Raw genomic sequence first — 17,792 nt, 5'->3', positions numbered from 1 at the left:
AAAACTGAAGCACTAACAAATATTCATCGAAGAAAACAATGTAGTATCACGGGGCAAAATTCCTTCTATTTTCTCGAGTCGATTGACATTTTAAAATAACAAAAGTTTATCAACAATTCCCGACCCAATAAATGCTAAAGGCCAATTAATATCTACTACCCCAAACCCTCATTTTAAATCCTGGCAAAAGGCATGACCCATAAACGAAGTTATCAACCAGACTACCTTTAAACTAATACGTTGTGTTTAAAAGAAATATGCTTGCAAATAAGGTTTGTGAGTCATTACTCGCTCATCGTGATCGAAGCTCGCTTTATAATGACAGAAATAAAAATATTATAAATCACTTGTAGTTTGGATGCTTCATTTTAACACAAATAAAGACAGGTAAGACGTTGATACTGTATGCAGAGAATAAATACAACTTTATTAACCGATGACAGTTTTATTGACTAATTTGATATCATCACTGTAACATGCGAAACAGAGTATGTATTAAGGCAGAGCCACATACTGACCAAGTTGGAAAATGACATCCTGTACAATCTGACAAAAACAACCACCTCTATCTTGTTACAGTGTAAAAAAACACATCTAAAAAAAATCTGTTTATTCAGTGCTTGAAATGATCACAGGGTGATTAATTCCATCAATACTGTAAACCGTCATAGGTAACAAATCTTTAGTAAAGCTTCGAATGTAGTGTGCATTTACAGATAACGTTAGATGCAGGGATTTGCAACTATATCTAAAAATCAAATGTGATTTTATTAGGGCTATAATTGTTAGGGGTTTGGGATCTAATCAAGCATACTCTAGTTACTGAACATAAGTGGATATTTTATTTAATCTTTAATTCAGTTTCACTAAAAAGTTGGCACAAAACAAATTAAGCACCCCTGCTAAAAATCACCGAATATTTTCCTAACTTCATAAGCAGCTAATAGCATGAGGTGGTCAACAAGGCATAGTTGCTGTTTTACAGTCTGTTGGTATTGTACGGATATCAAAGGTTAAAAAAAAAATCTGAATATACACAATGTAAACATTAGTCTTGGATAGCTTCCCCCTTTTTTCCTTGAGCACAGCTCCCATTTAATAAGCAGGGGAACACACAAAATAACTCAAGACTTTGATTGCCTGTAGTCCTCTGGGGTGAAAAGGGAAGAGTATCAGCTCTATAGTTCCACAATTACTGAGGAAGGAGAAGGCAATGGCCTCTTTAAATAATCGTGTCCGCATTTTACATCTTCACGAGGCTTCTCCTTCTGAAGGGGATGTAGGTGTTGTAGGAGAACCGATGTCAGGTCTCTGGGTAATTCTTTCCAGCTCTAATTCAGCATCTGTTAATATAGATTTCTGGCCTGCACATCAAAAGAGAGGGAGTTATACCACACACATTTGCACTTAAAACAAGTAACATGCTATATTTTCTTTAAAGACAACTTTTCTGTTTGTTGCATTTTTAGGTCTGATATAACAACGCAGCTGTTAAAGGGCCCACTGTTACCGAATGTTTTAAATATGCATACATATGGCTTTCAGTCCACCAAAAAAAGTGCTTCCTGCTCACCTCATGCTACTGACTGTTTGGTCTATCAATCCACCTAGCAATACCCAAGTGATTATTTCACATCTGGAAAGTGCACTAGATAATCACACTGTGTGCACATTCAATTCTTTATCTCACTCACATTCTTTTCAGTAAGCAATCCTTTTTACAACTTTTCACCAACAGAAGAAAATTACTTACCTGTAACTTTAGTTCTACAGTATTGGAATCTTTCATAGATTCACATGCTTGAATCATTCCACGTCACCAAGATGGGAGCCCCCAGTATATTTAATTAAGTAGTATTAGGTATGTTTAAACCTAAATGCCCCTTTGCCTCTCAGTTTAGCACTCAGTTATTTTAAGAAAAAGGACCAAACGTCAGGGTCCACCAATCAGGCGACACCACCCTATAGAACCTTCCTGAGAGAAGCTCCAGCAGCTCAGATTTTCTAAGCACAGTGTGTATACGACATAAAAGAGAAAAGAGAGGTGAAGGTGAGCTTCTCCAGGGAGGTGGGTGGGTTGCATGTGAATTTATGAAAGATTCCAATACTGGAGAACTAAAGTTACAAGTAACAAATTTTCTTACTCCAGTATTGGAACTTTCATAGATTCACATCCTTGAATCAGAGTAGTGAACAGTATTGATGCACACTGTATTACGCACCTATCTAGTTCAATACATACATTAATCGCATGTTTAAATACACATACATAATCAAAACTTCTAAACATTATAGCTAAAATCTTAATGAGAATTTAGCATGTATTTCAAACGTCTTTTTTATAGGCAATGTGCATACCTGAAATTAGGATGGTGGGATGAAAGATATAGCTCACCTTCACTGGAAAAGATTCCCGAGGACTGCTTGGCCCACCGCTACCGCTCATTGAGATAATGCCTCCAAGCAGTAATGTCTAGTAAAAGTATAGCATCTCTTCCAAGTTGCTGCCCTACAAATGTCTTGAAATGGTACACCTGCAAACAGCACAGCGGATGAGGAAACTGCCCTCGTTGAATGTGCACGGACAAAGGTTTGCAGTGGCTTGCCCGTCGCCTGATGGCAAAACCAAATTGCTGAAAAGATCCATCTACCGATGCTCTGTTTAGAAAGCGGCTGACCCCATCTGTGTGCGCTGAAAACAACAAATAGTTGGTTGGTTTTGCTAAATGCTTTAGTCCTTTCCTGATAGAATTTAATACATCTTTTAATGTCTAAAGAGTGTAATGCCTTCTCCACTGGAGTTGTAGGATTTGGAAAGAATGTCTTGAAAACTAAGGGCTCATTCAAATGAACATCCGTGGGGACCTTTTGAATGAAAAGTGGATTCATGCGCAAGATTATTCTATCTTGTTTAATCTGTAAAAACGGACTCTGCATGGAAAGTACCTGTATCTCACTGACACACCTGGCTGATGTCAGAGCAATAAGGAGGGCAACTTTCCAGGAAAGGAATTTCATAGAAGCTATGGATTGTCTCAAATGGCTGCTTCATAAATTGCCCGAAAACAATATTTAAATTCCAGGAGGGAGGAGGTATGAATGGTGGAAAAACTCAGAAACCCCTCTCAGAAATCGCTTAATCAACCTAGAGGACCATAACGAAGGTGAAGAGCCTGACCGTCTATAAGACACAATCGCCACTAGGTAAACCTTTATGGAGAAATGTGCAAGCTTTGAGTGTGCTCAATCTAGTAAATAAGACAATATCTGTTCCGATGATGAAGAAATAGGATCAATTTGTTCTTGATGACTTACATAAGTAAGTCTTGTTGGTGCTAATTGCTCTGGACAGTATATCTCTGCACTCCTGTGGAATGTTTAGGTGTGCAAACTCAAGGTGCCCAGGAGCCATGCTGGTAACTGCACTGATTGAAAATTCGGATGTGAGATTTGTTTGTTGCTCATTGTTAGCAGATGCTGAAATATTCTCATTGAGATGCGAGGCTTCACTGACCAGAAAAGAAGCTCCGTGAACCAATGTTGACAAGGCCAGTACGGGGCTATTAATGTTAGCGTCCATAGCTCTCTCTTCATCTTCGTTAGGACTCTCAGGATCAAGGGAATTGGTGGAAAATTATTTGCAAAGATTCCTGACCATGCTATGGAAAACACATTCCCCCATGACCCTCTATGGTGATGCCAGCTTGTGTAGTATTGGCATTTGGTGTTTGACCGGCTGGCTAAGAGGTTGAGGTTGGGTGGTCCCCAATGAGAAAAAATGTGGTTGACTGTGGACTGGTCTAGTTCCCATTCGTGACATATTGATTGTTACCTGCTGAGCGAGTCCGCTATCCTGTTCTGGATGTCTGGAAGGTGAACTGCTGTGAGGAGTATGCCATGCTGTACAGCCCAATTCCAAATCTCCTGAGCTTCCCTGGAAAGAGGAAGAGATCTTGTGCCTCCCTGTCTGTTGAGGTAATGCATTGTAGTGGTGTTGTCTGTTCTTATTACCACTTCTGCATCAGCAATCTTTGGGAGGAAAGGCTGTAAAGCTAGGCGGACTGCTCTCACCTCTAGCAGATTGATGTGCATGGTTTGCAACTCTGGTGGGCATTTGCCACTTATTTGTAGGTCTTGTAAAACCGCTCCCCAACCCTTCAGGGAGGAATCTGTGGTGATTGTCCACGGGGCTGGGTGATGAAGAAAAGATAGACCGATAGAAAGATGTTCCTGAGACCACCATACCAGAGCCTTGGTGATTGCTGAAGTAATTTTGATCTGATCTTCGAAGTTTCCTGAAACTTGGAGCCATTGCAGATTGATCTGCTCTTGCAGGGGGAGCATTTTGAATCTGCAGAGAGGAACTAGAGGTATGCACGGAGACATCATCCCCAATAAGGACTTGTAAAGGACACACCATGCTCTGCGAGCTGAGTCTTTAGTTGGACAAGCTGACCGTCCCCTGGTGGAAGACCTACGGTATGCCGCTTGTGGCTGCTGTCTTTGGGTATAATGTTGACGAAATTGCTGAGAGGAGGAAGCAAACAATGGATATCTGAATTGCTGGTAGCCTCCCCTATATGAAGGCATTCCACGCCCCCTCCTGGCTCGAAAGGAAGGCTTCTGAAACTAGAGTGTAACCAAAGATTTAGCTGTGTCCTTGTTGGATGTAATCAACTGCAATACCTCGTCAATATGCTTGCCAAACAGTGCTTGACCATCAAAAGGAAGTTCTACTATCTTATTCTGCACTTCCGGACAGAATTATGTGGCCTTCAGAGGACAGCCGCATCTGCAAGCTGACAAAACAGTAGTGGCTATATCCATCGCACAATCGATTATCACGGTCTGATGTGCGTTCTCCCTCAAGCAATGTCTTTCTAGCCTCCAATTTAATGTCCTCCGGCAACTGATCAAGATATGGGGCGATGCCAGCCATAATTTCCTATCATATCTGACTAACACTGCCAGGGAGTTAGCCGCTCTTACAGTGAGACTAGACATTGATGAAAATCTTATAGCGATGTTGTCTAATCGTCTGCCCTCTTTGTCAGGAGGTGGGGAAATTGGAGCAGAGGGATTTTTGTATCTTCTCTGGGCTGCTTGTGTTACCACCGAATCTGGATGGGGGTGACCAGTTAAGCATGCTGGGGCATCTTCCGGTGCTCTGTACTTCTTATCCAAGCGAGAATGTACTGTTGTGACTATAGTAGGGTTTTGCATTACCTTCATACCCTCCTCTCATAAGTAACTGACCAATGGCATGGAGCGTACTGACTTCTGAAATGGTTCTTTAAAATCATATAGAAAACAATCAGTTTGCTTGGATGGCACTGGAAGTGCAAAACGCTTAGCTGCTCCTTCCATAAGATTATGGAATCCTCTGATGTCATCTGGAGGTGAATCTACTTTTAGATGTGAAGGAGAAGGAGGAGCTGGAATAATATACTCATCCCATTCCGACTGGTTGTCGAGCAGCTCACCTTCCTCTTGTCCTCCCTCCGATGTCAGTCTCATGTGGTAGGGTCATATCCGGTGTGGCCACATTCGACAGCGGGAGAGTGGTTTGCCTCTAACGTGGGGTGGCCACTCTTGAAACAGGCGATAAAGGAGGTTGAGGTAGCACATGTTCTGTAGGAGGAAAGCGCATACTGTAGTCGGCTAGCATCGCTCGGAGGGCAGATAATAATGAGCTTGGCATATACAAACCCTCCTGATATGGTTGATCACTTGCGTAATACTGTGGATCATAAGTTTTGCTGTACTCCTCATTGTCATCCTGATGTTTACGTTCAACTGTGTGCTGTCCCAAATGGACCCTCCTCATCCGAGTCGTCAACCTCCAAAAGATGTACTGGAATAAGAGGAGTTATCGTACTAGGAGAAGTATGCTCTGGAGGAATTCTTGCTGTTTCCTGCCTTCTGCAGATTTTTTCGTCTGTCGACGAGCTTAGCAATAGAGTCGTAGACACCTTTGTTGGTGGTGTAGTCTGAGCAGTCTATGTTGTCTGCATGGAAATCATAACCGTCAACAACTTCGAGGGGGAAGCTACTGCCGACGGGTTCATCGACATTGAAGACGGCAATGAGGAAACCATGGTTACTGTCACAGACGATGACGACATGTAGGTCTTCGTAGGCGTTTTCCTCGCCGACGGTGGAAGACGGCTCATCAACAATATTGGAGTGGCCGTCGATGGTATTAATCTAGAAACAGTTGTCTATGGTGGAATGGCACTCACCGCTGCTGTCGTCTATGAGGATGTAGTCAACGGTATAGTTTTGGCCAATGGCCTGTCAACTGTAGGAGCAGAGGAAGGCCTCTTAAATGGTTCCAACTTAGATGGCGGTACAGATGATTATTATTTTCTAGGCCTTTCGGAACTGCTGACATGTCCTCTTTTCCGTTTTGAGGAGAACTTGTGAGGTGATGAAGAAGGGCTGCAGCCTTTGTAAGACCCTGAGGTGGTCTTTAGGTAGGCCTTTCTTGGCTGCTCTGATGAAGCAATGAGATCTAGGTCTCTTAGATGACTTTCTGGAAGATGTGGAAGAATCATCGCTGTCTGAATCAGAGACTGGGTTGTCTCTAGATTTGAGTTTCTGCAGCCATATTAATAATCTGCCCTCTCTACCCTTCAGGGTGTTAGAAGAGAAGGTGCGACATACCTTGCAGTCCTTGGCAAGGTGATCTGGGTAAAGGCAGTATATGCAGTCCTGATGAGGGTCTTCAGAGTGTAATCTTTTTTCCCAAAGGTCTTGCAGGATCTGAACAAACACTTCTTTTCCTTGTCAGACATGTTGTAGGCTTTATCAGCAATCAGTCAGAATACGTTTTGATGAGTATAACCTCAGAGTTATGCCAACAGATATGAAGAATAGAGCAGAGCTCTGAGGAGACTCTCTTGCACGACATGCAGTAGAAAATCTGAGGTACTGGAGCTTCTCTCACAAAGGTTCTAGAGGGTGGTGTCGCCTGATTGATGGACCCTTAAGTTTGGTCCTTTTTCTTAAAATTACTGATAGAGTGCTAAACTGAGAGGCCTAGGGGCCTTTAGGTTTAGGCCTATGTTAATACTACTTGATTAAATATACCGGGGGCTCCCATCTCGATGACGGGGAATGATTCAAGCATGTAAATCTATGAAAGTTCCAATACTGGAGTAACTTACAAATCCAAAAGGTGTAGCCCTAAAGTTGGGTACAGCTTTTCCACATGTCTATTGGCAAGCCAAAGCTTGTATTCAGAGTAAAAAAAACAAATTACTTACCTGCACACTGTGTTTGTTTAGTAGTGAGATCTTTCATAGATTCACATGCTTGAATCACTGCAGCTGCTGAGGTAGAAGGCCCATGGTAATTAAAATAAGTAGTGTAAGCAATGCCTTGAAATGAAAAGCATAAACAAGTCACACTGATAAACAATTCACATAATTTTAAAAAGAACCAAACTCCAACCAATAAGAGAACAGCTCCAGCCTCTACCTTCCTCTCAAGGGCCACCGTACCTCAGATTACTTAGCACAAGTGTGAAGGTTACTTAAAAAAGAGAGTGCTATCCAATGCAGTGCGTTCCTATAGAGGGGAAGAGGGACGGTCATATGTGAATCAATGAAAGATATCAATACTACACAACCAACGTGTGCAGATAATGGTAGGGTGTTGGGTGACAGAACTCGGATCACCAGGGGCAGGGTGATGGTGGCAATCAATTGTCCTGTTCACATGGGCCCCTGTCTTGGGCCTGGACCAAGTTCCCAGCAGGACCTCAATCAGTGCTTCGTTGAAGGACAATAGGGGTTCAGATGAGGAAGCCCCAGGCTGAAACATTTCCATCAAGAGAATAGGCTTGAGCACCACAGAGGGAAGTCTGAGGTCAAGGACCTCCGCTGCCCTCTTCACCACCACTGTGTAGTATGCTCTCTCTTACAGTTCTTTCGTTTTTTTTGTGCCTCTTCCCCAAATGTCCAGAGGACTTCGAGTGAGAGGAAGGGGAGTCTTGATCGGGACCGAGGCCTCCTAGGAGTAACATAACTGGCGTCGACTGCCAAGCCACAAGCAGTTCAAGGGACCCCTTCCTCAAAGCTTTCGATGCCATAACCCAGCAGTCCAAGAGTGACTGAGTTGTGGTCATGCTTCAGACACCATAAGCACACCAGATGCAGGTCTGTGACTGACATGGCACGGTGACAGGCACCACACGGCTTAAACCCACCCTTTCTAGATGACATTCTTGCCTCTCTTCGGAAACAATACTAAAAAAAACTTCAACAAAAAGCCTGTCAAAAGAGACAGAGGGGTAGCTCTTCTTTGGAACAGTGCTAACAGGCATGGAAAGAAGGAACTGACATCAGCGCACCTGGGTGGCACCTATCTAGGTGACCACGACATCACTTATGAAGCCAATGACGCTGCTGTGCACAATTGAATGAAGCCACCAAACGGCATGCAGGGGTACTGCTGATGCAAACATGCTCTGGATTCAGTCTGATGCCTGGGAAATTCAAAGGTAAATAATCTGCAGCTAGTCTATCAGATAAGTAACATGTTTTTCTCCACTATTAAAGATTTCAGAGATCCACATGCCAGAATCCAAATAAGTAAGCAGTAACCATGTAATAGAATATTACAAAAGACAGAGGTAGAAAACAGCACATTCTGAATACATTTTAAAATAAATAAATGAATGCATAAGTAAAGGTAGCTCATCTCAATGGAACAGATGGCAAGGAACTCCTTGACCCCACTACTGCAACCACTTTTGTCCAGTTATCTAGAAAATATGTCTGGTGAACGTATGCCTGATGGCCAGTGTAGCTGTGTTGCATATACCTGGAAGACAAACTCCAGCAAACAAGCAATAGGAGAAGACAATCCTTATGGAATGTGCACGAAATTGGACTGTCAATGGTCTTCCAGGTCTTTTTGTGGCAGAAGGCAGCTGAGACCCAGCGAGCAATAATGCTCCTCGATGGAGCTTGTACTCTTCTAGGAGGGGAGAAGACTAGAATAAATTAATCTCACTTTCTAAAAGTGTTTGTTCTTTCAATGTAGAATTTTAGGCATTGGGTCAAATTGAAAGAATGTAGAGCTCTCTCCACTGGATTAGCTGGATTTCTGAAGAAAGTCTTCAAGGTTATTGGTTCACTGGGGTGAAAAATCAGATGAGACTTTAGGAATTAAGGGGGTCATTCTGACCTTGGCGGTCCATGACCGCCATGGCGGAGGGCGGCGGAAGCACCGCCAACAGGCTGGCGGTGCTTCCATGGCGATTCTGACCGCGGCGGTAAAGCCGCGGTCAGAAAAGGGGAGCTGGCGGTTTCCCGCCGGTTTCCCGCTGGCCCAGGGAACTCGCCATGGCGGCGCTGCTTGCAGCACCGCCATGGGGATTCCGACCGCCTTCCCGCCAGCCTGTTTCTGGCGGTGTCCACCGCCAGAACCAGGATGGCGGGAACGGGCGCCGTGGGGCCCCTGGGGGCCCCTGCACTGCCCATGCCACTGGCATGGGCAGTGCAGGGGCCCCCTAACAGGGCCCCACAAACATTTTCACTGTCTGCTTAGCAGACAGTGAAAATCGCGACGGGTGCCACTGCACCCGTCGCACCCCTTCAACTCTGCCGGCTCCATTCCGAGCCGGCTTCATTGTTGAAGGGGCTGTCCCGCTGGGCCGGCCGGCGGTCTTCTGGCAGTCACCCGCCGGCCAAGCGGGAAAGCCGGAATGGGCGCTGTGGTCTTTTGACCGCAGAGCGGTCTTTCGGCGGGAACCGCTTGGCGGGCGGCGACCGCCGACGTCAGAATGACCGCCTAAGTGAGAGGTTGATTTAAAGATGACAATCATCTTTAAAATGCAAATATGGAAGCCTAAATAGTGAAAGCTTCAATCTAACTGATCCTTCTGAAGAATGTAAGGGCTAGCAATAGTGCCATCTTCCAAGAACAATGCTTTAAATCATCAGTATGAATGGATTCAAACAGGTTTCTCATCAGTTAAACTAAAAGTATGTTCAGCTGCCAAGAATTTTTTTTTTTTTGCTGTTTTTTTTTTTTTTATTTAAAGAAAAGCTCTAAATGGTCCTTGTAGAAATTCTTTGATCAATCTACAGGACCACAGACACTTCTGATTTAGAGATCTCCCAAACTTTGAAGCAGCTGCAAGGTGTACCTTGACCAAAGTATGTGATACATCAGAGAATGCCAAACTAAGCAGATACGCTAAAATCTGTTCCTGGGTAGACTTAAAAAGGATGAACGTGTTCTAAGAACACCATACACAAAACAAGTTAATTTACCTTTCATGTTTTCTTAGCAGATTCAGTTTTCACTTGTCTAAAACATCTTAGCTATCATAAGAGATATTTAAGAAAGTTGTGCCCACGAGCCAGGCTGATAAAATGAGTGACTCCAATGTTGGAGGAAAACCCTAACAGTTGTTCGTTGAGAATATTCCCTGAACTGCTTTGAGCAGAATCTGACACTGTTCTGATATTAGAGGTTTTGCGTACCAGAACTGTCTTAGCTGCACTGCAGCCACCACACAATGGTAGAGGACAGAAGGTGTAGGCAAATGTCTCTGTCCACAGTATTTGGAAAACATATCGCATTGATCCTTTGCAGGGATATCTACTAGCATTAAAACAGCACTTGCAGTTGAGGGTGAATATGAATTTGGCTAGAAAATTGACAAGTGGTGCTGACTGAGCTCGCATTTATGGCACCCTTTTAGTATCCTGTGAGAACTGTACGCTCACTGATTGTTCATGCCTGGATCAAGCTCCAGTCTCAAAGGTATCTTTGCATATGACCCACTTCCCGGTCTTCTGGGCCCCAAACAAAATATGTGCAATTTAGATCCTCCTTGCTTGTTGTTGTTGTTGAGGTAAATCATGGTAGTCTTATTGTCTGTACAGACCCGCTCTACAGAGTTTAGAGAAAAGCTCAAAAGTGTAGAGTCACTGCTCTCAGTGCCAGCAAATTTATATGGATGCTGGATGTAAGGAAATGCCTCCTCGGCATGGTTACCCCCTAACTTTTTGCCTTTGCTGATGCTAATTTTTGACTGAAAGTGTACTGGGACTCTGCTAAGCAGGCCCCAGCACCAGTGTTCTTTCCCTAAACTATACCTTTGTCTCCACAATTGGCACAACCCTGGCACTCAGATAAGTCCCTTGTAACTGGCACCCCTGGTACCAAGGGCCCTGATGCCAGGTTTCTAAGGGCTGCAGCATGTCTTATGCCACCCTGGGGACCCCTCACTAAGCACATGCACACTGCCTCACAGCTTGTGTATGCTGGTGGGGAGAAAATGACTAAGTCGACATGGCACTCCCCTCAGAGTGCCAAGCCAACCTCACACTGCCTGTGGCATAGTTAAGTCACTCCTCTAGCAGGTTTTACAGCCCTAAGGCAGGGTGCACTATACCACAGGTGAGGGAATATGTGCATGGGCACTATGCCCCTACAGTGTCTAAGCAAAACCTTAGACATTGTAAGTGCAGGATAGCCATAAGCGTATATGGTCTGGGAGTTTGTCAAACACAAACTCCACAGTTCCATAATGGCTACACTGAAAACTGGGAAGTTTGGTATCAAACTTCTCAGCACAATAAATGCACAATGATGCCAGTGTGCAATTTATTGTAACATACACCCAGAGGGCATCTTAGATATGCCCCCAGAATACCAAGCCGACTTCTAGTGTAGGCTGACCAGTTTCTGCCAGCCTGCCACACACCAGACATGTTGCTGGCCACATGGGGAGAGTGCCTTTGTCACTCTGTGGCCAGGAACAAAGCCTGTACTGGGTAGAGGTGCTTCACAGCTCCCCCTGCAGGAACTGTAACACCTGGCGGTGAACCTCAAAGGTTCACCCCTTTTGTTACAGCGCCCCAGGGCATCCCAGCTAGTAGAGATGCCCGCCCCTCCGGCCACTACCCCCACTTTTGGTGGCAAGGCTGGAGGAGATGAGAAAAACAAGGAGGAGTCACCCACCAGCCCCTAAGGTGTCCTGAGCTGAGGTGACCCCTGCTTTTAGAAACCCTCCATCTTGAGTTTGGAGGATTCTCCCAATAGGATTAGGGATGTGCCCCTTCCCCACCGGGAGGAGGCACAAAGAGGGTGTAGCCACCCTCAAGGACAGTAGCCATTGGCTACTGCCCTCCCAGACCTAAACACCCCCCTAAATTCAGTATTTAGGGGCACCCCAGATCCCAAAAATCAGATTCCTCCAACCTGAAGAAACAAGAAGGGCTGCTTACCTACAAGCCTGCAGAGAAGACGGATGATGACAACTGCTTTGGCCCCAGCCCTACCGGCCTGTCTCCAACTTCGAAAACCGGAAACGAGCGACGCATCCAAGAGGGACCAGCGACCTCTGAAGCCTCAGAGGACTGCCCTGGACTAAAGGATGAAGAAACTCCTGTGAGCAGCGGCCCTGCTCAAAACCAGCTACTTCTTTGCAACAAAGAAAAAACTTCCAAAGACTGCACGTTTCCCACTGGAAGCGTGAGACTTCACACACTGCACCCGACGCCCCCAGCTCGAGATCCAGAGAACAAACACCACAGGGAGGACTCCCTGGCGACTGCGAGCCCGTGAGTAGCCAGAGACGACCCCCCCCGGAACTCCCACAGCAACGCCTGCAGAGAGAATCCAGAGGCACCCCCTGACGCGACTGCCTGTAACAAGGGACCCAACACCTGGACCAAGCACTGCACCCGCAGCCCCCAGGACCTGAAGGAACCGAACTTCAGTGCAGGAGTGACCCCCATGCGACCCTCTGCCTAGCCCAGGTGGTGGCTGACTCGAAAAGCCCCCCCTGTGCCTGCCTGCACCGCTAGAGTGACCCCCCGGGTCCCTCCATTGTTTCCTATCTAAAACCGGACACCTGCTTTGCACACTGCACCTGGCCGCCACTGAACCTCTGAGGGTGTGTTGTGTGTGCCTACTTGTGTCCCCCCCCAGTGCTCTACAAAACCCCTCTGGTCCTCTCCCTCCCCTCCCCCCCCCCCCCCCAAGGGCGCAGGTACTTATGGCAGACTGGAACCGGAGCACCCCTGTTCTCTATAGGCGCCTATGTGTTTTGGGCTCCTCTTTGACCTCTGCACCTAACCGGCCCTGAGCTGCTGGTGTGGTAACTTTGGGGTTGCCCTGAACCCCCAACAGTGAGCTGCCTATGTCCCAGGACTGAGACTTGCAAGTGTTTTAGGGCCAGATGTATCAAGCAATTTTGCATTCGCAAACGGTGCGAATTGCTAAATTCGGCCGTTTGCGAATGCAAAAATGCCTTTCAGAATGTATGAAAGGCATTTGCAGTGCAATTATAAGGAATCGCTAAAATAGTGATTCCTTAAAATTGCGACCCCAATAGGAAATCGCAAATAAGGAATCCTTATTTGCGATTTCTTAAGCACATGTATCGAGCATTTCCTAAATGCGAATTGGGCATTTAGAAAATGCAATTACCACCAACAAAAGTTTGGTGGTAACCATGTGCAAATTTTAAAAATGCATTTTAAATGCATTTTGAAAATTGACATGTAGTGCACACATGCCCCTAAGGCATATGTGCGCTTCACATGTCCGTAAAAATATTTTTGGGGTGCAGCAGAGGGGGCCTTAAGCCCCCAGCACCATGGGATTTGCATTTCCTAAATTGCGAATTCCTAACTGGAATTCGCAATTTAGGAAATGCAAAAACATTCGCAACAGGCCCATAGGTGCAAATGGGGTCGGATTCTCTATTTGCGATTCGGTAATAGCATTTGCGAATTTTAAGAAATCGCTATTACCGAATCGCAAAATTCATACATACCATTTTGCATTTTTCAAATAGCGATTTCTTAAAATTTGCTATTTAAGAAATGCAATTTCGTTTTTTGATACATCTGGCCCTTACTTACCTCCTAATATAACCTTTACTTACCTCCCCCAGGAACTGTTGATTTTTGCACTGTGTCCACTTTGAAAATAGCTTATTGCCATTTTTTTTTTTTTACAAAGACTGTATACAACATTGCTTTTATTCAAAGTTCCTAAAGTATCCAAGTGAAGTACCTTGCGTTTAAAGTGTTTACTGCAAATCTTGAATCTGTGGTTCTTAAAATAAACTAAGAAAATATATTTTTCTATATAAAAACGATTGGCCTGGATTTAAGTCTTTGAGTGTGTGTTCATCATTTATTGCCTGTGTGTGTACAACAAATGCTTAACACTACCCTCTGATAAGCCTACTGCTCGACCACACTACCACAACATAGAGCATTAGAATGATCTAATTTAGCCACTATCTTACCCCAAGGGGAACCCTTGGACTCTGCACACACTATTTCTTACTTTGAAATAGTATATACAGAGCCAACTTCCTACACTGGATTTCTTCTGTGACCGCTATCCACTTACTTCAAGATCTTGTAGATTTGCTCCCAATTACTCCATTGACTTATCAGTAGTCATTACATAGTGAGGGTCTGAGCAAGCAAACATCAGGCCTGTGGATATATTGCTTCTCTGCATTCACCAGGTCATGGTCTACTTCATCTGTGCAGCTATCCCGATAGTCATTGAAAGTTCATTGAGCCTGAACCCATTATTTGTCTAGTTGTCCTTGTGGTTGCCTCATGTAGGAAACAGTTTGAAATGACGGGGATGCAAGACAACATAATTCCTCAAGAAAGACTTGTATTTTTTAATTGAAGTGGACCTTCTTTTCGATAGGGAAAATGCTAGAGATATCCATTTAATGAATCCTTCCCTCTGTTGGAAAGGCTTTGCATAAAGTTGTATTGGGAATCACATCCAGGAAGGTTAGTCTTCTGCTAGGGCAAAAAGAGGATTTTTGTCTGTCATGTTTCAGCCCAATGTCCTCTAAGATTTGGAGATAGACGCTTGTGGACTGTTTCTCTGGCTGAAACCAGGGTGCCTTTCTTAGCAAATCAACTAGTTATGGAAAGAACTGGTGACAGATTCTTCTCAAATAAGCTGCAATCAGTACCATAAATTTGGTGAAAGTTTGTGGGACACACTTCAAACACAAAGTAAGGACTCTGAATTTATAATGGCATTGGCCCACTCAAACCTCTGGTATTTTTTGTGTTGCTAATGAATAGAATATTGAAATATGCATTCTGGAGATATCTTGAGTTCAACAATTGCAGAATATCCTGCGAAGTGACCATCCTCAACAATTGCGTTTTTCAAATGTTTGCTTAAATGTCCCAAGTCCAACACCTGTATCCATTTGCCGGATCTCTTCTTAAAGAGGAAAACATCTGCATAGAAAACTGTTTTGGTGAGTGACCGGGACTTACTATATGGCTTTCTTGCATAAGAAAGACCATTTCCTTTTTTTTCCTTTAACAGATGTCGATACTTCCTCCTGCAAGGTGGATTTTGAGGAAGTTTTTGAATAAATTTGAGGGTGTGACCATATTGAATTAGGTCTAACACCTAGCTATCTGAAGAGATGGTACTCCAGTTGCTATAAAAGTCGGAAACATTTTTATTCTCCAACGGAGAAAAGGTAGGGATGGTGACCAATGCTGAAGGATTGTCACGGACGTCTTCTTGTTTCCTGTTCTTGACCAGTAACTGTTGTCTTCCATCTAGAGGTTTACCTTGAATAGGCAGAGTTCTGTATTCTTGCTGTGAATACGGATTACATAACCTTGTTAAAACTGTTGATAGAGTTTAAATGTAATGGAAGCCTACTTCGATCGAATACTGTCACCTACCTCTGACTCCCCGATGAAGCTGATAACAAGGTTGCTGTTAAATCCTACCCGGAGACCCAGCTGTGTCAGATTTTATTGTCTGGAGCGCATCTTCAATATGTTTCCCAACTAAAGCCTTACCGTCTAAGGGCATGTCCAGAATCTTTGATTGAACCTCTGGTCTGAAAGATGTTTCCATCAGCCAGCCTTGACTTCTTGATACAGCTGCCCCAGCTTCCTGTCAAAAACCCATAGAAGCTATGTCCAGTTTTAGCTTCTTTACGTTTGTCTCCTGGAAACACGTCTATGACTGCCCCAAATCAGACCACAGAAAATGAGAAGGCACAGGTCTAGAATCAGATGAAGGTCTCTGTCCTTCTTAGGCACCAGAAAGTAGTGGGCATAGCAACCACAACCTACTTCTGATACCAGCACCTTCTCTGAGACTCTTTTGGCCAAGAGTACTAACACTTCCTAATGGAGCGTGAAGCGATGGTCCTCCGCCAGCTTGTCGTAAGTAGGTGGCATGGGTGAGGGTGTTTTCACAGAGGAGAGGTAGTAGCCCCCTTGAACAAGCAGCAAAAACCCACTGGTCAGATGTTATTGACTTCCAGTGGTGCAGGTGATTATGTATCCTGCCTCCCAATGGATGCCCAATATGGCTGGATGGCAAGTTAAAAGAGGTTTGGAAGTTGTGGCAGCCAAGGAGGTAGTGAACTGGCTCGGCGTCTGACTAACTACCCCACATGGTCTGTGGGATCTGCACCACTGGCCACAAAAAGATTGTGTGATTTGTTGGCTGTGGTGGCAAGGTGTGTAAAGATGCATCTGAAAGCCCCTTCCGTGGCCACAAAATGGGGGAGGTTGGGGGCTAGTGGAGGATGCTGAGGTTGGCAAAGGACCATGGAAAGCCCAAGGACTTGGCTGCAGCCTTGCTGTCCTTAAAGCACTTCGGGCTGAGTCCACCTTCTCTTGGAACAGACAGGAGCCATCAAAGGGCATGTCCATGAGCGAGGCATTGACATCTGAATAAAAGCCAATGGTATTTAACCACGTGGCACCTAAAGGCCACCAACGATGAAATAGCTCTGCCCAGCGATGCTATTGTAGTAAGCCCACATCTGATGATGAACTTGGCTGCATCCCTCCTACCACCATTTATTTGAATAAGTATGGCTGGGGCCTCTTCGAGACCATTGACAGCACTTGTCCAACCAAGTCCCAGATGGTATGGGAGCATCAGCCCAAAAGGCATGTGGTGTTCACAGACAGCAGTCCTAGGCTAACAGAAGACAACATCCTCTTCTCGAAGGTATTCTGCCTTTTGGATTCCCTGTCTGGTGGAGTGGTAGGGAATGCACCAGGGTTGACTTTGGAGGTGGAAGCTTGGACCATCAATCGCTCCTGGGTGAGATGTGGGTTGAGGAAACTAGGGCCTTCAAGGGTAGGGTGATGGCGACGGGCAATTGTCCTATGCACAGGACCCTGTGCAGGGCTTGGACCAGGCACAGAGTAGGAAGTCAGTAAGAGCTTCATTGAATGAGAGTAATGGTTTGGTGGGGGCAACTCCCAGATGAACCATGCAATCAAGACACTTGTCTTGATTGCCACTGAAGGCAGCGTATAGTCCAGGACCTCTGTCAACCTCCACATCACCATTGCAAAAGAGGCACTCTCCTCCATAGCCATGGTAATGGGGAGAGACCAGGCCAGTGTCTGGGAAGGTGTCTAGTCCATTGGCAACCACCAGACACTCATACCATCTGTTCTCAGAATTGTTTACAGACTGGTATCCAAGGGTTCGCAGACCCCTCTCAATCATCACCGAAGGCAGTCATAAGAATAAGGCACTGACTGCCCCTGAATGGTGCCTGCATTGGGCGATGCCCATCCCGCTCTATATCGAAGCTGAGAGTGAGGATGGGGATTGGTGTCACAGCTGGACATCGGTGGCACTGAGGAAGGTCGCGTTGCTCAATTGATGCTTCTCCCCATCACTCAATGGATCCCTGAGGCCCGACTGGCCCCAAGGGCGAACCTGCCAGCTGAAGACCAGTAGGAGCCCGTCCGCAACTGTGGGGCCCAGAG

At 45.2% G+C, this 17,792-nt stretch overlaps 1 protein-coding gene across 2 annotated transcripts in view; it reads right to left on the bottom strand.

Moving 5' to 3' along the window:
• Positions 1-399: 399 nt before the first annotated feature.
• The window catches only part of DYNC1LI1 (dynein cytoplasmic 1 light intermediate chain 1), a 417,576-nt gene continuing 400,183 nt past the window's right edge, over positions 400-17,792 (bottom strand). The window contains exon 13 of one of the 2 annotated variants that reach the window (XM_069211990.1): positions 400-1,364. In XM_069211990.1, coding sequence (XP_069068091.1) covers positions 1,252-1,364 — 113 coding nt within the window. In that variant the 3' untranslated portion in view covers positions 400-1,251. The remainder of the gene's footprint in view (positions 1,365-17,792) is intronic. The other variant, XM_069211991.1, reaches the window with a different exon arrangement.

Source organism: Pleurodeles waltl, chromosome 10 (assembly GCF_031143425.1).
Source record: "Pleurodeles waltl isolate 20211129_DDA chromosome 10, aPleWal1.hap1.20221129, whole genome shotgun sequence".
NCBI lineage: Eukaryota > Metazoa > Chordata > Amphibia > Caudata > Salamandridae > Pleurodeles > Pleurodeles waltl.
The sequence above is the reverse complement of the archived record's forward strand: the minus strand, read 5'-3'. Positions and strand labels throughout refer to the sequence as shown.